At 50.3% G+C, this 23,878-nt stretch overlaps 2 protein-coding genes across 3 annotated transcripts; one reads left to right on the top strand and one right to left on the bottom strand.

The window, feature by feature from the left end:
* The first annotated feature begins 494 nt into the window (after positions 1 to 494).
* DLX1 (distal-less homeobox 1) lies at positions 495 to 4,693 on the top strand. 2 transcript variants are annotated; one of them, XM_061612916.1, is made up of 3 exons: positions 495 to 807; positions 1,798 to 1,997; positions 3,654 to 4,693. In XM_061612916.1, exons 1-3 carry the CDS (start codon positions 495 to 497, stop codon positions 3,906 to 3,908), a joined length of 768 nt encoding a protein of 255 aa, XP_061468900.1. In that variant the 3' UTR covers positions 3,909 to 4,693. The 2 variants fall into 2 exon arrangements, with proteins under 2 accessions (XP_061468900.1, XP_061468901.1); XM_061612917.1 differs by lacking the exon at positions 1,798 to 1,997 and having other exon boundaries at positions 3,654 to 3,908.
* A 13,305-nt stretch (positions 4,694 to 17,998) lies between these two features.
* Positions 17,999 to 22,490, bottom strand: DLX2 (distal-less homeobox 2). The gene is made up of 3 exons (XM_061612915.1): positions 21,711 to 22,490; positions 21,191 to 21,378; positions 17,999 to 19,442 (listed from the first exon to the last, which is right to left on the bottom strand). Exons 1-3 carry the CDS (start codon positions 22,072 to 22,074, stop codon positions 19,044 to 19,046), a joined length of 951 nt encoding a protein of 316 aa, XP_061468899.1. The 5' UTR covers positions 22,075 to 22,490; the 3' UTR covers positions 17,999 to 19,043.
* Between the last annotated feature and the right edge of the window lie 1,388 nt (positions 22,491 to 23,878).

Here is a 23,878-nt window from a genome sequence, read left to right as displayed (position 1 = left end):
CTGCTGCCCCCTCCTCCTCTCAGTCGCAGCGGGGAGCCGGAGGGGGGTCTCTCGGCGTCCCCCTCTTGCCCTGGCCAAGTCCCGCTCGTCTTCCTCCCCTTCTCTTCCTTCGTCTCCTTCGCCGCCGCCGCTCGCTCGAGTCCAGCAGGCGAGCCCCCTAAAAGCGTCTCCGGCCAATCGCGAGCGATTATGCTAGGCGGCGGGCCAATCAGCTCTCCGGGCTCATGCATATTCATAGCTTTTGGCTGAGTCAAAGCTTTTAGGCGAGTTTGTGTAGATCTCCAGCATCATGCCTTAGACTTTTTCAAAGAGACAAACTCCATTTTCTTATGAATGGAAAGTGAAAAGCCCCGGGCCTCTTAAATTGGGTCCTGAGAAAAGAAAGAGAGAGAGACAGGCAGAGAGGGAGACCCCCCCCTTAAAAAAAAAAAAGGCAGGCTGAAGACAGAGAAAGAGAGCGAGAGAGCGAGAGGCACCCAAGGCAGCGGCGAGCAATGACCATGACCACCATGCCAGAGAGCCTCAATAGCCCCGTCTCAGGCAAGGCGGTCTTTATGGAGTTTGGGCCGCCCGGGCAGCAAATGCCTCCTTCGCCCATGTCCCACGGACACTATTCCATGCACTGTTTACACGCGGCCGGCCACTCGCAGCCGGACACCTCCTACAGCACAGCTTCGTCCTTCTCCAGACCGCTGGGCTACCCCTATGTCAACTCGGTCAGCAGCCACGCGGCCAACCCTTACATGAGCTCAGTGCAATCCTACCCCAACAGCACCAGCTTGGCTCAGACCCGGTTAGAGGAGACAGGTACGTGCCCGATTGCCTGCAGAGGGGAGGGGAGGGGAACTGGGTTCGGTGGGGGGAGAGGGGGGGACAGGGAGGAGGAGGGAGATGGAGTGAGCGAGCGAGCGAGCGAGCGGGGGGGCTCTTGGAAGCCCCCAAACGACCAAAAAACACCCAACCTAAAAGGGGGGAATCCATCCAAAATAACGCAAATAATAATAATAATAATTAATAATAATATAATATAGCAAGCATCAACCCCCGCTTCCTCAGTCCTCAGTAGAGCAATCAAATTCCTCCAGCCATGCCTCCAAGATCTCTGAAGTTTCCACATAAAGCCACCCCATGCCCGGCTGGCAAAACCCAGAAAGAAATTCCTTCTTCTTCTTCTTTTCTTTTCCCCTCTCCCTCTCCCTCTCCCTCTCTCTCTCTCTCTCTCTCTCTCTCTCTCTCTCTCTCTCTCTCCACCCCCCCCAGATGTGCGCCTATTAGGCTGGGCAATTATTTATTGCGTAGCGCTATAAACAATGTATGCAATTAAGGGTAATTAAACCTAAAGTGCCGCCGTTCGTAAAAATAGCAAACTTTTTCTCCTCGGGCGGCGGAGCCTCCGGGACTGAGCAGCCTCTCTGGAGCTGGCGAGCAGCGGCGGCGGCAACCTGGCTGGCTTCGAGGGCTCACGGAGAGTGACGAGGAGGAGGAGGAGGAGGTGAAGGAGGGTTGCCTGACGCTGCTGCTCCCCAGGCACTTCCAAGGCCAACAGGTTTCTTGGGGCCCAAAGTGCGGTGGACTGGGGACCCCTTGTTTGGATAGCCATATTTATTATTATTGTTGTTGTTATTATTATTATTGTTATTATTATTGTTATTATTATTATTATTGTTATTATCATTGTTATTCATCACCACCACCACCACCACCACCATCAGCAGCAGCAGCAGCAGCATCGCTGGCCATTGTCCGTCCCTCCACCCCATCCAGCCACTCACTGGCCCGCTTTCTTGCTTCTTGCAGGGGCAGAGACGGAGAAAAGCACGGTGGTGGAAGGGGGCGAAGTGCGTTTTAACGGCAAAGGGAAAAAAATCCGCAAGCCCAGGACTATTTACTCCAGTTTGCAGCTCCAGGCTTTGAACAGGCGGTTCCAGCAGACCCAGTACTTGGCTTTGCCCGAGAGAGCCGAGCTGGCCGCCTCTTTGGGGCTCACCCAGACGCAGGTAGGCAGCGGCAGCAGCGGCGGCGGCGGCGGGCACCCCAGAGCCTCCTCCCTCCTTCCTTCCCTGCCCGGCGCCCTCTCCCTGGTCTCTGGCCCCCGGAGCCTCTTCCTCCTGGCTTCTCGCTTCCACTCGTCTCTTTCGGCCCGTCAGCACCGAGGCCGAAGGGGCCAGGTCTCTCCAGGAACGCTGGGCGGGGGAGAGGGAATGATGGAGCGGAGAGGCACGCCTGGCCGGACTCTCAGAACAAAAGAGCAGCCCTCCGGAGCCTGCCCGGGCCCTTCCTCGTCCCATCCCTACGGCTCCCAGGCCGCGCCACCGCCGGCACCGTCTTCGTTCGCCTCTGTTTGGAAAAGCCCTTTCGACACAAAAACTTATTTGCATTTCTTCCGCAGCCTTCTGTAAAATACAGCGATTTCCAAGGACATGAAGTGTTGATGGTCAGATCCATTTAAAAGGCAGTTCTGGAAGGAGGGTCCCAATGAGATTCGCTGCCCCTGTCCTCGGCCTGGCTTATTCGGGCTTGCAGGACGCAGTGGAACTAACGCACCCCCATCCCACCCGCCCCCAAAAGTGTGCGCAGGCGATGTCTTCAGGATCTGGTTGATTAGATCTCAGTTTCTGACGGATGTCCCCGTTTCCTCCAGCGGCTTTATCGTCCAAGACCTTCCAAGTCTTGAAGGAACGAGAATCACAAATCTTTAGTTTGGGTTAAAAAGAACCACTCTCCATCCCTTTAACCATATCCGAAGGCGCGCCCTCATTTCCTCAACAACCATCAAATCGTCACCTTAGGCTGCCTGCCTGTCTATCCCAGAGATATGTGCAGGGGGAAAACGGACCTGTCACCCAAAGACAGCGACCTCCCTCGCAAAAAGGCGGATTTTGAAAAGTGGCTATAAATAAAATATTTCATTTGCCTAGACCGGGCCCCTCCTGCCCTTTGGAATGTGGAAAATCTGAGGCCTTTGCCTCTGTTACGATCATGCCCTCCCCCTAAAACAACCCCACACCCCGTGCTGCCTGGGAGTAAAGCGGCCCCACCTTCGTTTCGGCGCAGTAACTTTAATTACGGGCGGCTGCGGCGCGATGCCAGTAACTTCAGTAGGGCTTCTTGGGCCTTTTTATGTTTATTTTTTGTTTTAAACTCGGATGTTGCCTCACACTGAAAGGTTTTGTCAGGCCATGTGCAGAATTAAAAAAAAAAAGGAAGAAAAAGAAAACCCATTCCATGTCTCTTCTTCGCGGAGGCGGAGGAGCTTACCCGGGACTGGCTGCCGATCTCTTCTCCCTCAGCACCCTGCTCGTTTCCAAAGAGCACCTCGTATGGGGAGCAGCGGCGGTGGGGAGATAAAGGCCGTTTACGGGTCGGGATGCCCCCGCCACTCTGCTCAAGACAGGGGAAAAGGCAGGGGTGCCTGGGGGTTCGGCCACCCGCGCGAAAGACGCCAATTTGTCTCGGTCAAGCGCCCCTCCCCGGGGGTCACACAGCCATGCGCTGCCTGGCGCCTTAGGGCTGCCGGTACCGAATTTATCCGGACAGAGTCCCTCTTCGCCACCGGGGTGCCCAGTAGATTCTCTGTGCGAGCCTACCCCCCCCTCTTCTGCTGCCGCTTCACTGCAGCCCTCTTCAACTTTGTGTCTTTATTTTGGGGACAGGTCAAGATCTGGTTCCAGAACAAGCGCTCCAAATTCAAGAAGCTGATGAAGCAAGGAGGGGCAGCTTTGGAAAGCAGCGCCCTGGCCAACGGCAGGTCCCTGTCCGCCAGTTCCCCCCCAGTGCCCCCAGTCTGGAACGCCACCTCGTCGTCGGGTAAGAGCTCCACGGGGACCCCGGGCACCTACATCCCCAGCTACACATCTTGGTATCCTTCGGCCCATCAGGAAACTATGCAACAGCCTCAGCTGATGTGATGGGCTGGGCTTTTGGTTGGGGTTGGGGTTTTTTTTGTTTTTGTTTTGTTTTTGTTTTCTAAGAAGTTGCAAAAGTCGAACCGACCAGCCGAGCACCCCATCGCCATCGACCATAATACCCCAAAAGCAATCAAACCTTGCCGTTTTGGGGGAAATCGCACAGCATGAGCGAGCGAGCGAGCCATCTTCGATGGGAAAAAGGGGAACTGAGGCGCCAACCAAAAACGAAACGGAAACGAAACGGAAAGCGAGGGTCTCCGGAGCTCAGACAGAGCTCGTAAGGGCCCTGGCTGCGGCAGCTCCTGAGCGCTGGGCCAGGCAAGCACAGATGAGATGCGGGGCTGGTTCTCACTGTGGACAGCTGACGCGGCAGCCACGGATCGGCCCGAGAGTAGTCGGACAACAGCCTGCCAGCAGCTCCACAGAGCCACGACCCTCGGCTTGGTTGGACAATCGGGGGGGGGGAAACCTGTTTGTGCGAGGAAGGGGGGAAAGAAAAGAAAGAGAAGAAGCCCTGTGCTCTTTCTTGTCTGTCTGTCTGTCTGTGGTGTCTGTTCTGCTGAAATGTAGGTCATTTCCTTCATCCGCAATTCTCTAGTCTCCGAAAAAGGGAACGCCAATCGCCTGCCTTCCTTTCCCTCCTTCCTTCTTTTCTTCCCATTTCCCCCCACCTCAGTGTTCGTTGTTTAGTCCTGGGTGTACTTCCCCCCCCCTTTTGTCTGAGGGGAAAGGGGGATTTTTTAAATTATTATTATTTATTGACTTAAATCTATCACTATGAGAATCCTAAGCAGGTTGTGTGTTTTTTTAAATAAACTTACGGGCAGATCTGGTTTGCAGAAGTGACGCTGTTTCCATGCCGTTTGTTTCAAGCCCGGCCTCTCGCGCTTAGGGAGGAGATTCTCCGGCGTTTGTTTCAGTTACAAAAACCAGTGGGTTTTTTTTTATACATTCCTTTTTATGTTTAGGGAGGGTGTGGATTGAACCAGGGCGTTACGGTTTCACACACACGTATATATAAAAATATATAAACATCTGCGTTAATTGAAGCGGGGAGGAATCGCGAGAGAGAAATCAGAACGAACGAACCCAAAACCTGCAAGGTAACTTTGCTTGGAAGAGGAGACTTGCCAAGGCGCTGAGTGTCTTACTTTGAGCAAAGCAACCAACCTCTGTCTATATTGAAACTCCCTTTATTGAGCAATTGGGGCAGAAGACAAGATGCCAATTTAGCTTTCCGCAGCTTTAAAATTCAATGTCGTAAGCCCAACCCCCAACCCCGGCCCCACACTGCCGTTTCTCTCACGGAATTGCCAAAGTGAAGCCTCCCTGCACCTATTGCCAAGTGCAGGCGCTGATCGCTGTACGTATTTTCTTAATTAATTATTACATATGAAAAATGTTCTGGGTTTCTTACCCGCCACCACGCTGCTTTTTATTGGGTGTGGCTGTGCTACGTGATGCTTGGTGAAAACAGAGTTTTTACTCGTAACAAAAAGAACAAAATACCTCTCTCTCTCTCTCTCTCTCTCTCTCATTTTCACTGTCTCGGAATCTGTTATATCCTTGGAGATTCGCTGTTGTTGTAGTGCTCCCGCGTCAACGTTTAGTTCTGCATGGGGAATGTTAACTTATTTGCTTTGTATTTTGGGGGAACAAAATTGAGGGGAGGTGTCAACTTGAAAAAGAAAATGTAAGAAAGCCCCACTAAACGTAGCTCTTATCCAGTCACCTCACCCTTACCGCCTTGGCACTCCCTAAAACATTTGTTGTACCCGCGTTACAAACAGTTTCTTTTGAGACAGTAAATTTTTGGCTTGGGTGCGGGGCACCAAGTGCGTGTAATGTTTCCTGCCACGGATGCAGGCGCCTGGGCCGTGAGGCGACCTTTGTACCTATAGTCTCGCAAAAGCAAGCTCTCTTGTTAGAAATGTGACCAGATGGACTGGCCTGCGGAACTTGGGTCGTACGGGTAGGGATTAAATGAAGAAACCACGCGATCTTGAATGCTGGGCCCTTGATAGGCTTGGAAATGTACCCAAAGGTGAGTGTGGCGCTCAGATCTGGTTCGTACCCCATTCGGGTGCGCTATGGAGGCCGGATGGAGACCAACAACGCCGGTGCGGAGAAAAATGTTCCGCTTTGGAAGTCTCTGGGCGATCGGACCCTTCTGAGGGAGGAAAACGGCCGCCATTATTCTGTAGAGCAGAAGAACAAGGGAAACTCTTGCGAAAGGAGACACCGAGGGACGCGCTGCTCCCTGGAATACAAGGGGTTTGTGTGTGTGTGTGTGTGTGTGTGAGTCAGTGAGAGAGAGAGAGAGAGAGAGAGAGAGAGAGAGAGAGAGAATCCCAAACCCTAATCTCGAAAGAAATCGACGGCGCTCTTCTTTGGCCCGTTTACAACTGCCCTGCCATCCTGGTTTACTTCTAAAAATAAGTGCCCCGGCAAGCGATCCAGTCTAGCCGAAGGTCCGCAAAGAGACCTCCTTTCAGCCTTGCCGGAAACTGTTCCACCCTTCCCGATGGCCTCTCCCGTGCGCTTTGGCGGCTCTGGTGCCAGCGCGCGGGCGGTAGGTCCTTGCCGAGATGACAGCGCAGGTGCTACGGAGGAGGCTCGCGGTCGCCTTCCAGAGGAAAGCGAGCCGAAGTTGGAGAAGGAGGGCATGCTAGGGTCAAAGGCACCTAGGTCTAGAAGCGGAGATCTCTCGGGATTTCAAAAGGAAGCTGAGCCGTCCTGAGGTTTTTCACCACAAATAACCGTGGCTTAAAAAGGCGAGTAGCTCAGGACAGCTTGTGTGTGTGCGCGCTACATAACAGCCTTCCGCCCTTCAAGCTGCTCGGAGTTTTACCTCCCCCCTCACGCACACCCCCTGAGTCGTTTCGTCAAGCTCAAACTTTTCAGGGGAGGAAATTGGCTGCTACACACGCTCCCAGCCCTAAAACCTGATGATGCCGCCTCGCCGTGTTATGAACCAAGCTGGGACCAGCTCCAACCGCAGCCACACAGCTTTCCGGCTTGGAGACGCGCCTCTGTTTGGACAGCAGCTGTTAGGAAAGGGATGACTTGGAGGGGGGAAGGGACAGACAGATTTCTAGCTGCCTTGCGTCTGCGCCCGGCAATACAATAAATCTGAGATTGGGATGGGGGACAGCAAAGAAGGCCACCTGGGGAAAGCGGTGGATTCATTGTTTTGGGGTTGTTTCACCATCTTTACCGGTGGGGGGTCTGGGGCGGGGCGGAATCGGGAGCTGGCGCGGCGGGGGCTTGGGAAATGTTGGGGTCTTGTTTTGCTCCTTGGAGGAGCAAAAGGCCACCGCCTTCGGAAGAACAAGGACTCTGACTAGGAACAGTGTCTGTATATGAGACAGATCTTCCTTGCTTTTCATCTGGGCAAGATAGAAGATAGAAGACCAGCACGGTTTTCAAGCTACTTCTGAAGGATGCCTTATGTCCCTCCACACCGCCCCCCCCGTCCTCAGTTTAGTTATTTAAACAAACAACCCACATAAGACTTCAGACACTTCAAGCCAGAGCAGGAGGACACCTTTCAAATTTCTCCTGCAGAGCGCGTTTAGCCAAGAGCGCAGCCCTGCGGGCCTGTCCTAATATTGTACCTCGGGACAACTAATCAGTTAGGTGTGTCGTTCGGGCTAATGTCACCTGCAAAGTTCAGTAAGTCCTGTCAAGCAGAAGGAAGAAAGGGAGATCAGTGTCCTGGTGTCAGGACAGACAGCCTAGAGCCAGGGAAATCCCGCTGCCCTCTTTGGCCTGTGGCACTGAGCTAGAGAAAGACGTTCCTTCTCTGCCTCCCTCTCCCTTTCCCCCCTCTCCTCCACGGCGAGGTTTGCATCCTCTTGCAAGTTCCCTATGGGGTAAGGAGGTGGGGAGGGGAGGAGGCAACAGTGGGTGGGTGTTTGGGGGTGGGGAGGGGATTTCCGGAAGGCTGCTCGGGGAGGAAGTGCATGAGAAATTGTATCGATCTTTGTTTTGACACGCATCCATTTTTCAATTCTGGGCGATGAGTGATCAAATGATGCGGCCCTCTGGCTAATGTACTTGCGAGAGAGATTCAGAGGGGAGGGGAGGGGAACAGCCAAGGCACCACACTGCTGAGTGTGTGTGTGTTTGTGTGTGTGTAAAGGCGACAGACTTACTGAAGCGGCTTGGAGGAGAGAAACGAGGCAGGCCGTGGGAGAATCCCTGCTCTCCTGTTTCCCCAAGGGAAGGAAGAGAGAACTTGCCCGAAGGGATTTCTTGGAATCTCTTTGACAGCTTTTTTCTGTATTCCCTGGTGACAAAGTCTGGCCGCCAACCGGCGGTTCACAGGGATGCTGAACCACACATGCCGGAGTCAGTGGCCGCATTTGCCTCTCCGGGGAGAAAGCCTGACGCCGAATCGAGCAGCGGTCGGTCGAAACGCGAGAGCACATTTTTCGGGGGGGGGGAATGAAAGGGGAAAAAACAGCAACCCAAATGGTCAAGCAAACTTCTGGCGGGGATGCTCTAAAATACTTCGGCTTCTCTTAATTCAATAAAGGTCTCGGTAAGCCGTCCAAATGGAGAAATTATTAGTTTTCTCCCGGCGAAGGCGGGCTTGAGTTAGCGCCCATTATAACTGTACATTTGCAAATGTTAGTCTCACCACAGACCTAATTAATTCTGCCTTGTTCCTGACAAGCAGTTCATCAAATATCTGATTCGAAGGTGTTCATAATGAGGATATTAATTAAACTCCGAATCATCCGAAAGGGCTTCTATTGAAACAATACCTCATTACAATGATTAAAAACTGATTTCGAATATTACGCCTTTCCACCGTTGTCTCTCTCTCTCTGCAAACACAACCCTCCCGGATAAACCTGTCGATGGCAAAATGCAATCTAGGGATAGGTATTTCCTCCCCTTTTTGGAGGGTGGGGGAGAGAAAGGAAGCGCCTGTCCCCCATTTCCCAACACTTCTGCAATAGGTTGCACACAGCTTAATGATAATCAAACTGACTCTTCCCCCCCCCGCTAAAAAAGACCCCAAGTGCGCGTACAGCTGCAAAACCCAAGAGGGTCAGCATCATTTCACTGTATTCTCTTCTTGATTACAAGCCGAGCCCATCAAACACAACATAATTACAGTAATTTCAGGTTTATTTATTCTAATGCAGTTTCCCCATCTCTCTGGTAATTATGAGCAATTTTTTCGCCCAGGGAATCTTTTTGCATTAACAAAAGAGATAACGCACTGAAAGCCAAATTTGCTGTGCATTGAGAATGGGGAAGAAGGGTGGAGAGAGAGAAAGAGAGAGAGAGAGAGGGAGAAATAAAATAGGTGCGAGCTTGCCATCTCCCCGCGCAATTCTCCTCTATAGTGGAGCGCCGCAAATTGCTTGCAGGTGTATGGAGCCGAGGCTGTCAAAAGGAAAAGGGGCTTCCAAATTAGCAAATGCACAATGTTGAAGTAATGAAGACCGACTTAGCAAAATTGCCAAACAACAGATACCTCTTTAATATGTCCTACCAAAAAGAAGGAGAAGAAGACGCTTCAACTCCCCCCACTTCGTATTAAAGAACCCCCTCAAAAGCTGGGGACCTGTCAGTCTCCCACAGCAAAGCCCAGCTGCATCTCTCCATTTTGAAAGAGTAAAACATATAAATCCCATCCAGATTACATCCATCTGTCTTCTCTCTCTCTCTCCTCCTCCTGTTTCCCTCTGGCACATGCCAAGTTAAATTCTCTTTTTGTCCCTGCAGACGATTTCTCGATCGTCTTTTACCATAACCGGATTCTTAAAGGGGAAAGATGAGGTTTTTCTCTCTCTTGAATCTACCCACACCCGCAATCTCTCTGTCTCTCTCTCCCCACACACACACATACACACATCGCACCATAATACACCATGCACGCACGCACACATGCACTACTAAGCCAGGCAAACCTTTGTTTCTCTTAAGCAGGCTCAATGGATGTTACAAGAGAGAGAGAGCTCTTTAAATCAGTACAAAAATGATCAAAGAAGAGAGAGAAAGGGCAATCAAGGAAGAAATGGGGGCTTCCTCGTGCCTAGGCTCTCCTCTACTTCACCTCCTGCCCTCTTTTTCTATTAAAAATAAGTAGAGAAAAGGAAGGGGGCAGGTCGCTGGGAACGAAGCTCAGTTCCTCCAGGTCAGCCTCACTAGGCTGCGCGCTTCACCCGGTCACAACAGGGCTCTACCAACAGTCTCTCTCTCTCTGTTACCTATCGCGTACTTCAAAGCCGGCGCTGAACAGAGCCACAAAGCGCAAGTTGGATGCGGCTGATAGATTTAGCGACTCGCAGATTCCTCGAAGACAAACGCGCGCCCCTCCCAGTGTCTACCTTTGTACTCTCAACCTTCAGGGACTGAGCATCAATCGCCCCCTCCTCCCCACCCGTACACAGACAGACACCCTTTTTGATAATCCTTCCTGACACAACTGACAAGAAGTTTTGAACGAAGAATTAGCTGGTGCAGAGCTCATCAACTTCTCCACTTCCCTCCTTGTCCCCAATCTGGGACGTTTAGCGACACAACGCACCCATAAGAGTTGGGGCGGTGGGGGGGAAGGAGACCCCAAAGGGACAAAGCGTGTTACCAACCTCCCTTAACTTACCTTCGGTGTCAGTTTTCATGCAATCAGGACCCCCGCTCGTTTTTGTCTTATCGCAAGGTTCCCATGTAGCACGTTGCTAGAAAAGTTGCGGGGAGAGGGGAAATGGGGGTTGGGGGAGAAATAGCCTTGCCACAAGAATAAATATCCAAAGAACACCAAAAAAATGTGGGCTTGAGGTCCCTGGGAATCGAACTGTGCCTCTGAGCGCAGGAGGGATTTTCGCAGCCCTCCTCTTGCAGAATATCACTGAAATTTTCTGCTATATAGCCTCTGTCTTTATAGCTGATGGGAAAAAAATTGCAGATTATTAGCATAAATGTTTACTCTTCATTACGCTGATGACATTGTGCACTCGAGATCTTGGTAATCTTTGGGAAAATTATGAGTAATTTTTAAAAATTTTAAAGCAGCAGCAGTTACCGTGCAATTCAGGCTAATTCTGCGTAGGCTCCGAACGGATATAATTATCGAGGAGTCAAGATGTTATGCTAAAAACTATGCATTGATATTCCCATTTATTATGTACATACAACTTTGACAATGTTGATGCTTGAAATAGCAGGAAATTGTCTTGCGCAAAAATTACAGTCCATATTAGGACATGTGAAATTGCGAAGAATTATATAGTAATTGCAGGCTTTCAGATGGGAGAGCCAGAATGCTCAAACTAGTGCAAATGTGGATAAAATTACAGATCAGAGCAAAAATTAGGGGAAAAGGGGGTCTGGGATTTTTCAAGTTGGCTATAGGATTCCGGAAGTGTCTAATGCCACATGATTGCTACAGCTTTAGGGGAGATATTCATGCCTCAAAGAGCTCTTTGGCCAGAGCGGCTTTAATTGAATTTCTTGGGTGTTCTTCTCCCCCCCTTTTAATGGGGCCAAATGAGCAGATTGCCGGTCCAATGGCAATTTTTTTACCAGACCCTCCCCCCGGGACCATCCTAGCTCCCCCCCAGCCCTCAGCCCTTATGTTCTAGAGGGAGATTACTCTTTGCTCTCAGGTTGCATTCCAGGGTGACCCCCCCTCCGTCTGAAAAAAACGAGAAAGGTGGGTGGGTGGGGGATTTAATTGCACCACATTACCTCCCACCCTGAGCCATCCTCTCTTCCCCCCCCATTCCCTCCCCTCTCTATCCCTGCAGGGGCGATGCAAACAGCAGGGCTTAGACGCCGCTCCCGAAGGTCTGCTGGTACCTTGGTCAGCAGCAGGAGGGAAGGAGTGGGGGGAGACAGAAAGACCGATCCAGTGTCCCACAGGAAATGGGGCACACAGATGACATTAACGGGGGTGGATGGAGATGAACCAGCAGAAAAGCCACAGCCGGGACCATTCGGGAGAAAGAAGCCGGGGGCTGCGTCTGTGCTTGCGTGAGACTCAATCAGTCATCATTACCACCATACTCTCCTCTTTCCTCAGCACCACTGGGCGGCAGGGAGAGGGCTGGGGGGGGGGTAGCGGGTGGAAAAACGAGCCCTCTTTTTCCCCTCGGCCCACCCCATCTTTTCCTCCTGTGATGCGGCTGAGATTTCTGGCCATGTGAGATCCCCTCCCACCCCTACCCCGGCGAAATCTTTTAAAGACAAATAAACGCAGCAACAGGGCTAAAGGTCTGAAAGGGGCTCATTGTTGCTGAAGGCATCTCTCTCGCCTGCTGGATTCCATCGGTGACCAGAGAGAGAGAGAGAGAAGAGAGAGAGAGAGCACGCCCGGATATGAAGGGGATGTTCATGCTCTCCCTTGGCTGTTCTGCAGAGTGTTGTGGGAGCGAACAAAAGAAAGTCCGATCAATAAGAATAAGAATCTTCAACCACAATGACAAAGGAGGGCCAGATGGCTTTGATCGTAAAGTAAAACTTCTTCTTGATACAAAACACCTAGCGTACCCCCAAGGAGTGTCAGCCCTGAGCAGCAAGGTCTTGAGCTACACACACACATACACACAGTCAGGAAACGCCAGCGGGCCCTGTCTTCTAGCTGCGGTCTCCCGCGACTCTGCGTCTCCTGTCAAGCAGGGCAGCTTAAACGGTGGCTTCTTTTTTATATTTTTTAAGCCCCGGGGAGGAACGTGATGCCTTGTAATGTACCAATCGCGGCCAGAAACATTCCTGGTTGTGTACATCCTAATTCTTGAGGCGTCTGATCTCTCTTGCTTTTCAGAGACTGAGGCCGCAGGATGAGAGATGCCCAAGGCAACCCTTCCTCCTTGCTCCTTAATCTTAGCGCTAACATGCAACTCCACCTTCTACATTCAGCCCTGCTAATACTACTCCCCTCCCGTTAGAGAATGAGACGCGAAGTTACAAAATACGACGTTTTACACACGCGGACCCACAACAAGTACAAAGTTACATGTCTAATATTTGCACTCACCGACCGACCCTGAGGTAGGTACTATGTGCCCTGTCTGGTTCCAAGGTTCCAAACCTGCCTCTAGTCTAGACCATGAGATACGATACTTTGGCTGGTGCTATACACACACAGAAATATGCAGCTTCGCCAAATCTGAAATTTCCCCAGCTGGTATAGCCTGCTTGCCATCTGAACCCAGAAATCAGTTGGGCTCTGTTAGTACAACTACACTCCTCTATGGATGGTGCTGAAAATAGATAGCGCTTCTTTTTCTTTTTTGGTCTAAATAGTTTAGTTTTGCTCAGAAGGCCTACATAGATGTATGCCTGAAAATAGCAACAACAACAATAACAACAACAACAACAACAATATATTCTGCTCTCAGGCATAACAAACATAAATGTAACATTTTTGTTTTAGTATTTTTACGAAAATATTGACTGCCTTGGGAGAAAGACGGTATATTTGTGCAACAACAATCTTCGGACTCCTTTGTTACAAACTGGAGGAAGCGATTAGTCATCGGGGAAAGCCTTTAAAATACCTTCTCCAACGCAGATGGCGAGATAAAGCGTTATAAAGAGAGATGGAGATACTTTATTTGAGGAAAAGAGTGCGTTGCTTCTAAATCAGGCGGAGAGCCCTTGGGGTTTTGGTGATCCACGTTTGATGCACTGCCAAATAGGCTTTCGTAACTCAAGTTGGGCACTTGTGTGTTTAAAAATGGATCTTAAAAAAACCCTCCTTTGCAGAAACTTGGGAAATCGCTAAGCACGCGGGTATCGCTGATTTTGACAAATTATATTCCAAATACCGACTGAAGTGAGGCAGGCTTGAAAATAAGCTAATTTCTCCTTCTCCCCCCATCTTCCCGGTTTTCGCTTTAAAACGACTATGCCTGCTGCCTACTGTTGTATGTGCATGTATGTATATATGTATCGTGTGAATGCACTTTGTCCATGGGCTGTGTGCGAATTGGTACGGATGTGCTCAGGGCCCTGTGTGATAATGCCGAATGTTTAGGGAGTGTCTAGATGGGTGCGTGTCTCTCTCGAGCCCTCTCTAGGACCGACTCCTTGGGAGTAATCCCCATTCAACCCGGTGGGACTTACTTCCTCTTAAACATACACAGGATGAGGCCGTGTCAAGCAATGCTGCCTGAAACTCTGTGGCTGGACCTGCTTGCCACTGAACGGCTGCGCTCAGGGTGGGATGTGTGCCTCAGAGCTGAGTGTTTCATTTGGCTGACCTCCCTAGCTCGCCCGTCTTCGATGGCCGCAGGGACAGAATACTGGCATCCCCCCTGGTAGCAAGCAAGTAGGCCCCGGAGGGAGTCCGCCCTGCTTGCTGCCTCCGGTCTCTCTCTCCTGGGACTTGTGGGAAGGAGAGTGGCAAAGCTCATTCTGTGCGGCAGGTGCTGGTGGCTGAGTTTTGCTTGTTTCCCGTTCCCATTTTCACCAGGGCCCGTTCATCCCTGCAGGAAGAAGAGCGGGGAGGGAGGTAAGCAAGGCCTCGGGACAGTCGGAGGGATTCGCAGGGCCCCGTCGTCTTGGAGGGAGCGGGAGAGCGTGTGGGAAACGTATCCAAGCGCCGCGCCTGAGGCGGCTGTGGAGACTCGCGCAGGCTCCGCCCCCTTGCCTCTCCCGCCCACTCAGTCTCCCAGGCGCAGATATTCTCACCCTCTTGGCTCCCGGCTTCTTTTCTTCCGTCCCTTCCCTTCTTCACCGCCCCCTCCCCGCTTCATCTTTCTTTCTCTTCTCTTTCTCCTCCTCTTCCACGCCGCCCTTTGCTTTTCGCTTCGCCCTTTTGAGACGGGCTCGCTTCAAGGGCCGGTCAGGCGAGTGGGGTTTCTCTACCGCGGGGCATTCTCCTGCCTTTTCTTCTTCTTCTGGCCCTACCTCACTTCTCTTGTGAGGCTTCAATGGTCCCACCGCCCTCTTTGGTGATCTGGGCTGGTGCAGTGGCTTGAGAACGACTGTGCTTTGGGAAGCCCAGCTCTGGTTTGTTTCAGCCACGAACTCACGAAAAAATGGCCACTTTCTCTCAGGCGCAACCCGATCTGTAAAGTGGGGTTGGGGAACATAAATAAGACTGATCTGACATCCAGCTTGCAGGGTTGTTGTATGATTGCCACCAGATAATGTATGCATGTGAGAAGTTTCTTCCTTCCTTTTCGCTTTAAGGGAACAGCAGCCACAACCGTTCTGATTTGGGGGGCAAGGCATCCCTCGTCCCTCACCGCCTGTTTGGTCCCCTCTCGTGCCAAGGCTGTTGAGTGATTCCAGCTCAGGGTGCACATTCCCCGCCTCGGGCGCTTTGGGGGTTTAGGCCTCTTAATTATTCTGTCTGTTTGGCAGCACATTCGTCTCCTCCTCCCCCTCTCCCATTCACCTCTCCTTCCGCGATGGAAGGGGCGGGCGGGCGGCCTGGCAGTTCCCTTTCGTGGTCTCCGCGCCTCTGCCAGAGAACAAGGAGAGCCACACATTCCCCCCTCATCCAGAAAGGTCGCCCTGGGTTTGGCCCCGAGCTGGCGGCTAGCCTGTTGCCACTGCGCCAGCCGCTGCCAAGAGGCCCTTTCAGGGCACCACGCACAACAGCCCTCTCGGCTCTCGCCGTCCTCCTCACACACACACGCAAGCCCAAGCAAAGCCCTTAATTGCCTCTCGGGCACAGATCCCACCACCAAACCACAACATCAAGAGCTGCTGGCAGAGACAGGGAAGACGGTGGTCTCTTCTCCTTCCTAGTGACACTGTTGGTGTTTTTGGCGCAAGAAGGGGAAATTGTTCCGCGGGGGGGAAAGGAGGGATGTTGGGGGAGGGGGAAGCTCCAAATGTTTCGCAAGCTACTTTGGCAAATGCGGGGACATCAAATAAAAACAAGGAATCATGGAGGACAGCTACTATTGAAAACACCTCTCCTCCCTCCCATCACTTTCCCCCTCTCTCTCTGGCTCATACACGCACATCCTAATCCCCAGTTCTCCGGCAGTTCATTGTGAGGGATAATAGCCTACACCGCGTAAAATCCTTCCTCGCACAGACAAATATTGCGAGTATGACCCCAAAGAACCGTAGCACCGAGGGGAAAAGAGCGAAAGGGACGGCCAAAGGTCCTCTAAATGTCCAGCAATTCTTTTTATAGGCCACATTGGAGGGGGTTTGACGGATCTCCAGATTTATAGAAGCGGAAGAGAGAACCAACAAGTGTGTGTGTGTGTGTGTGTGTACCTGCGTGCCACACACACACATGGTACATGAATCTGCCGTAGTCCATACATTAGAAAGGGACTTTAAGGCCTTTCAAGATCTGCAAAGGGATCTCTGGGGCTACAAAAATAATATGGAACCACGAAATCAGTATTATTTATTTATTTATTTATTGTATTTATATACCGCCTTTCTGCAAAGGTCAACAGGGAGGTTTACAATTTTAAAATTCTGAAACAAATACATTATATAACACCTAAAGTGGGCCTGTAGGGAGGGGACAGGTCAATGCATTTGGGATTTGCAAGGTGATCTCACTGAAACCAAGCAAGAACTGACTTCAGCAAGCAGAACTTTTGTAGCACCTTTGGATGTCGGTTTACTTGTGGCATCAGCTTTCCCAGGCCACAACAGCCTAACTTCCTCAGAATCCTGAAGGGGGTGTTGCCCATGCAACCAAACTCATGTAACAAACCAGCTAGTTTGTCTTCTTTATTTTTGTTGCTCAGTCTTTGTGATGATGTTGATGCTGATTACAATCAACAGCATATTGTGGGCCCTTAAAGACTGACAGATCCATTGTGGCATAAGTCGTAATTAATCTGTTGGTTTTTGAGGGGCCACCATACTCACTGCTGTTTTCTTGTTGCAAATGACTTACAGCGGAATCCTAGCTTTGTCTGCTCAGAAGTTAAGTCCCACTGAATTCAATGACGTTTCTTCCCAGGTAAATTGGGTTAGGATTGCAAGCCTTAGACTTTCTTTTTGTATGTATGCTGGATGCGGCTAAACCTTCAGGCTGTACTGTCAGGAATAAGAGTGCCATTCTGTTCTCACGCCAACGAAGAACTTTTAAAGTGGGATATAACTGTAGCAAACAAACAAAAACACCCAAATACATATTGGGTCTAAAAAAAAGGGTTAGCATCCCGAGCGCCTACATATATGGGCGGGCGGCGAGGCGCGGCTCCCTTGAGAAATAGGGCGAAATGAATAAATTAAAGCGCAAGTTCTTCGTGAAGAAGGAGAGAATTCTTAGCTATTTTCGTTTATTTTACTTTCGGCATTTATATAGGCTACCCAATAGCATTATTCTCTGGGCGGCTGGCTAGCCGAGCTCACGAAGAGTTAACAAGTCACATGTACACACACACACACACACACGAGCAGACTGCATTTGGAGCCTTGTCGGTGTGCTGCGTACAGCGGAGACTGACGACTGGCCGGAATCCGTAACCAACACAACCTGAAGAGGGGCAGACGCCCAGCCTCGCCGTCACACTGCCTGGATTCTAACGCGGGAAGCCGCCAAGAGACTGTCCCGGACTCCCTAAACATCTGTGGCGCCAGTACGCAATGGGGAGGGGCAGAGTCCAGGCAAGCGAAGAGGAGCGCGCTGAGTGATTCATGGCTGCAGTAGAGGGAAAGCTGCGGCGACTCCTACCGCCTTCGGGGGTGGTGGTGGCGGCTATCAGCACCAGGGGAACCGCAAAGCTCCACTGAAACTGCCCCTCCCCACCAACCATTCAAGGATGCGCCCGCCTTGTTAGTGCAACAAGCGTTGTGATGGCAACGATGGAGAACTGAGTAAGTCCTCCCAAAATAAAGCCCCTCACCATGTGTTTTAGAATGAAGCAACATGGGAAGTGGGGAGACGCTGTCCTGAGGGAAAGAATGGCGTTTTATCCACGGAATTCAGTCGCAGTGCGTGTAGTTTGCAACTATGGGGAAGGGTTGGAAGACCTAAAATGGGCGTGCAACCCTTGGCTTAAAGGAGAGAGAAATAGCGACTGCACAAACTACGGTGCAAACAATAATTTATTTAAATAATCTCTTCATAGTGTAAAAGTAACACTGAGCGATTTTGTTTGTTTTTTGCAATAATAAATAACCAAGAAAATACGTTTTTTATGTTTTAAAGGGTTTAACGACAAACCGGGAAAAACTCAGTAGCTTATTCTTTATGACAGTGAAGAGAGAAAAAAGATATCAAACAGAATAATAAAGAGTATGGAAGCTGCCCAGAGAGAAAGAGGATAAAATTATGGCATTAACAGATCTCGGTTCACAAACATAAACAGATACAGGTTGTCCAATGAACTCCCATTCTTTCTTTCTTTTTTTTTTACATAAAGAAGGGGGGAGAAATCAGCACAAAACAGCTTTATTACAAACATATTATTTTGCCTGGTGAAGAAAAAGTCCTGCAAACATTTAAAAAAAGATAATTTAAACACAGCTGGGTTCTTTTTAATTTTAAATATCTACATATAAAAATTATTTAATCTTTTTTTCCCCAACATCAAAATGAGGTCATCTGCAAAGGCACCTATAAAAACGTTTACAAAAATAAAAAAAATTAAATAAGAAACGCTGCACTGGTGATTTGATGTGAAATGGGAGAAGAGTGCTTTTTTTTTTTTTAACAGTTGCATTTACTGAAGAATAGAAGGGGGGGACCAAGGTGGGTAGGAAAAAAGGGGGTGTAAAAGAATAGATGGAGGCGGGTGGGTGGAAATAACCTTGAGGAAGAAAAACCTGTAGGTATTTGTTTGAACAAGTTTATGACCACAGCTTTACCCGGATTCCATTGTTATGTCAGAGGGAATATTGCCAGGGACTTCAAAGCCTCTGGCTGGATAAGGGGTGTTCTGATTTGAAGTGTGTGCCGGAGTGTAACCAGACCCTGATGAGGTCCAAACTTCAGGGAGGGCTCATCTCCCATCTGGGTATATAAAGTACCACCGGTCAGGACCAGCTGCTGAGTCACTCCGGAGCTGGGAGCGGGGTGGGGGAGGGGAAAGGCGCGATTCATCCAACAAAGCACCAAGGTGGGTACCTCTGTCCGCCAGGGATGGGAGTGCTGAGTGAATGGGACTCCCCCGCCATCATCTCCCCTTAGGGAGTAGGGGTGGGTGCGCGCTTGGGCATGCACAAACATAATGGAGGTTAGAAAATCGTCCCTGCGCTGACAGCCGCGCTGTGGTGGTGGTGATGATGAAGGTGAGGATGGTGCTGGTGAGACTGCCCTTGCTGCAGGATCGGGGAGGCAGCTTGCAAGTGGGAAGCTGCGGCACTGGACGCCTGGTGGTACCACGAGTAGTTACCGAGGAAAGCAGCCGTTCCGCCTGGGGTGCCGGGGCTGGAGCCCGCACTGCTGCCGGTGGCGCTGCCTCCATTGACCATTCGCTGCGGGTGGGGAGCAAAGTCCCAGGCTAGAGTGGTTGAGGCCGGAGAGGATGAGCAAGGCGGAGATGAGCTGCTGCCAGGATGTTGGTCTGCAGGGATCTCGCCACTTTTCCACATCTTCTTGAACTTAGACCTACGATTCTGGAACCAGATCTTCACCTTGTCAAAGGAAGGAGAAGAGGCGGGAATGAGCGGAAGGAGCGCCTTTTTGCAAGCGGCTGGCCAAGGCCTATTTTATTATATTTCATGGCCAGATCTGAAGCGTCCTTACTCCAGAGTAGAACCCTCACTGTGCAAAGGGGAAACTAACCTAGTCCAGAAGCACCATTGGCTGCTTTTCCTGCCTCCCCCTTCCCCTGACAGGCTGCTGGGAAGACTTGAAAATCTACCCGCCCTGACTTCTTGTTATAGCAGTGTCCATTTGGAGATTTGGGAGAGAGTGGTGAAGACTTATAATGAGGGTTCCTTGAGGTGTGTGGAAATGTGTTTCGTATTTCTCAGACTGTTTTGTGTGCGCACCTTGAGTGAAGAGCTATGCCAATGCTGTAAAGGTTTTTATAACCAGGGTGGAGGATGCCCTGTATGTGTGTGTGTCAGGTCTGGAGGGAGGGGGCTGGAGGGTGGCTTCCCTTAAAAAGAAATACCTCCCTAATTTTTTAAACAAGAAAAAATTAATTAAATTTATTACAGATTTTTTCTATCCCCCCTACTTTTGGTCCCCCCCTGAACTTTTAGGTTAGCTTAGGGGCCATGTTTTTTGTGTGTATTCTGAGGCCATAAGAATGGGGTTCAGAAGTTCTGATAACAATTCTTATCAGGCTTACTCAGAAGTAAGCTTCTTCCACTGAGGTGAATGAAAAAAATGCATTTATGATGGTATCCAACAGTTTCATTCCTAATGAATCCCGCCTGGTCTCTAAACTATCATTGACAAAACTAGATTTAGACTCTTCTCTTCCTAAATCTGCACCAAAACTGCAGGAGAAAGGGGTGCTGATGGTGTGTGGGAGGGCTCTTAAACACAGAGTGCTCCTCTGGATTGAAAAAAAGTTTTAGTAATGTGAGCAAGTAACGGAAGACCTCAGTTAGCTGAGATATAGAGGGGGGTGACTTTTCTGAGTTGCATAAAATGAATTAGGATACTTTCTAAAGTAAGCGTGTGTGTATGCATGGCTAACGTTGTACAGAGTACCGCCACCTCTTTTTTGCTGCTGATGCCAGCCATTTTGTGCTAGCACCCATGGTACCACGCAAGGTATGAGTACCGGCACCTTTTTTTTTGTAACCAAAAAAGCAGTGTGTGTATGTATATGTGTGTGAGAGAGATATTTACAGCCAAACATATGCCAAAATCTAGCAAAGAAATGCACTTAATTCCCTGAAAACGAGCAGGGAATATATCACAGAGGGCACGATCACATCCATATTGAGTGCAAGTCTCATTGTTTGGAGAGCTACAGACATGCTTACATCTTTCCCATAGAAATCTATGGGGCTTAAAAGTTTTTAGCTATATCTGGATCCCACCCATACATTTGAAATTCATATGCAAAATATTCTGTTCTACATTCTATCTGCCACCGGTTTGTTGTAGATGCCTTGTCTGTCTGAGCAGGGCTCCCCAGCTATAGGTGGTCTATGCATATGCGGAGGGCTGAGGCCATCGGCGTGTAAATCATTTTCCGCGTTTACAAAAAGAAGGCGCAACATCAATCAACAATAACTGCATGATGGGCACCTCTGCATGGAGGCAGCTCCCTTAAGCACCTCTTCTGAATTGCCGACCACAGCAAAAAGCGTGGAAGGGTCTCCACCATAAACTAGCCTGGGCAAAGGGGGATCGGCAACACGGAGCCCCAGGGCGTCGGGAAGGGCTACTTGAGACCTCTTCTTGCTCCTTTTCTTACCTGAGTTTGGGTGAGGCCTAGGGAGGCTGCCAGCTCAGCTCTCTCCGGCAGTGCCAGATATTGGGTCTTCTGGAAGCGCCGCTGCAGGGCCGCCAGCTGGAAGCTGGAATAGATCGTCCTTGGCTTCCGCACTTTCTTTGGCTTCCCGTTGACTATTCGGATCTCGGGTTCGCCCTCTTCTTTCTCTGCTGTAATGAAGGAAAACGACGATGAATAATCAGGCACCACCAGCAGGACCACATATCAACACTCGTGGGTGATGGATAATTAGCTTTGACTCCGACAGCTATGTTCAACACAATACCTCCTCTGTAACCTTGGAAAGAGAGAGAGAAAGAAAGAGCGCAAAACATCCCAGCAGCGCCAGGATCCCTCCCAGCCCAATCACGTGCTGCTCTGCCTCTATGTGCCTGACTAAATTGCGGCTGAATAAGTCGTCAGAAGAAGCAGGGATGGGCGCCACACTTTCCAAAGAAGTCCACCCCCCACCTTCAACCTTCCCAGAGCTTTAGAGTCTTACCAGGATCATTGGTGACCGGGGACGTCCTTGTCCCATAGGCTGCATAGGAGCTGTAAGAAGCGGGGTATCCCAGATCGTAGCTGCCGGCTTTGGTGGAGTAAGGCACCGTGCTGATGCCGCTCGGGTGATACTGGTAAGAACCCATCTGTGCGTAGGGTGACCCGCTGCTTCCGTTGCTACCTGCGCTTCCTCCTCCGCCTCCGTGCTGCTGTTGGTTGGTGTAGTAGCTGCTGTCAGTGGCTGTGGATACTGGCAAGGTGGGAGATTCCTGGGGCTTGTGCAAGCTGTGGTGCTGGTGGTAACTGCCGGAGGTAATCTGGTTTGAATGCATATCTGAGGCAAGGCTGTCAAAGACTCCAGTCATCCTGATCCTCTATCCCCGCCCCTCTCTCTCTCTCTCCCTCCCTCCCTCGCTCCAAGTAGGCAGAAGAGCAATGAGCAGCGGGGAGGGGAAAAGAAAGAGGGAAAGCAGCCGGGATCTTCTGTTTTGCAACAGGGCGAGCGGCGAAGTTATGCCGCCGCCTCCGCCGCCGCCCCTCCTCCCCCCGCCTTCTTTGGCAAGCTGGAAACTCCAAGCAAGAAGAAGAAGAAGAGAGATCACTGGGGATCTCTTTGTGTCGCCGCTGGTGAGACAGAAGTAGCTGCAGGAGGAGTGGGGTGGGAGGCCTCCGCTGCCATCATCACCCGGCTGCTCTTAAAACTTTTGCGCGTGTCTCTGTGTGTCTTCACACAGATCCACCCGTGGGCGGCAGCAGCAGCAGCAGCAACTCCCAGCCTCGCCCTCCCCAGCAGCGGCTTTACGATTGTCTGCTGCTCCTGGGTGCTGCCAGGCGGGCATTTAACACAGGTCACGTGAGAGCGGGCTACGTCACTTAGCAACAACCAATCAGCGCCCTCGGTCACATTGTATTCTTTCTCCCTCGCCCGCCGTCTGCCCCTCCCCCTCCTTGCTTCCCTGGCGCTGGAGGCGCCTCACAGAAGACACGTGCTGAGAAGCGAGGGAAAGAAGGAGAGAAATACCTCCCCCCCCTCCCGAGAGAGAGAGAGAGAGAGAATCTGAGATATGGGGTGCCGGTCTGACGAGGGGAGTGTTGGGGGGGGAGATTGTGTGTGGGTGGTGGTGGTGGTGGTGATTAGAGAAGACCCATTGAAGTTAATAAGTTTGACTAACTTAGGTTCATTAATTTTGATGGGTCTCCTCTGAGCACGATTTAGTTGAATACAACCCTTAGTACAGTCTTCTCATTATAGATAAGAGTGCTCTAAAAGTGTTTGTGTTGTGAGAAAGATACGAAATGGTCAAATCACGCGGTTAGATTCCTGTTTGGTTTCTCTTGTTCTACTTCAAGACCTATCTAATCTAGTCAGGTTCAGATCACACAACGGAGTCCTGCGTATGTTTACTTGGAATTTGGAAGTAAATCGCTTTGTTTTCAGTGGGGCTTACTTCCTCCGATGTAACTGTTTTAGTTTGCAGCCACCGTCTATTAAAATACGTAATTATCTGTTAAAACCATGTCCTAAATCATGTTGCCCAGCAATCATAACCCTCGTATAAGTGGAAATACATCGCCGAATTCTTCCTGCTTATAAGCAGGATAATTGTACAGACCAATAAATAATAATAATAATAACAATAACCCTATCCTTATGAAGTTGAAGTGTGGGAAGAAAAGAGGGCTGAGGGCAATGGGGTAGAAAGGTGAGGTTGCAGAGTACAACTCTGAGGAAATGAGATGTATTTAATGCCTTTAGCTTTTGTATCTATGCACGTGATAACTTCTAAGACCCGTGGCAAATACCCCCCCCAGGATGTCCTACCTGCTTTTGCCACCTGCTTCCTCACTCAGTAATGCACAAGGTAACATTACAACAGTTGCCTTTGTGTGTGTGTATGTGTGTGAGAGAAAACTGGATATAGCCCTGAATGTTTTGACCTTGAAAAAGGGTGGGAGTTTTAAACTGAAGGCCCAATGTTGCAGTTAAATTGTGCAATTAAGACAAGGAAATCTATTCCTTGACCAGGCTTTTAATGGACCGTTCCAATATAAAAAACAAATCTGTAGTCACCGAATGGGAGTGAAGGAGCGAAAGATTGGGGTGTGTGTGTGTGTGAAAATTCTGGGCTCCGTGTCCTCGAGCGAGCAAGTCAATATATTTTAAGCTTT

The sequence above is a fragment of the Rhineura floridana genome, chromosome 2, assembly GCF_030035675.1.
Source record: "Rhineura floridana isolate rRhiFlo1 chromosome 2, rRhiFlo1.hap2, whole genome shotgun sequence".
NCBI lineage: Eukaryota > Metazoa > Chordata > Lepidosauria > Squamata > Rhineuridae > Rhineura > Rhineura floridana.
The sequence above is the reverse complement of the archived record's forward strand: the minus strand, read 5'-3'. Positions and strand labels throughout refer to the sequence as shown.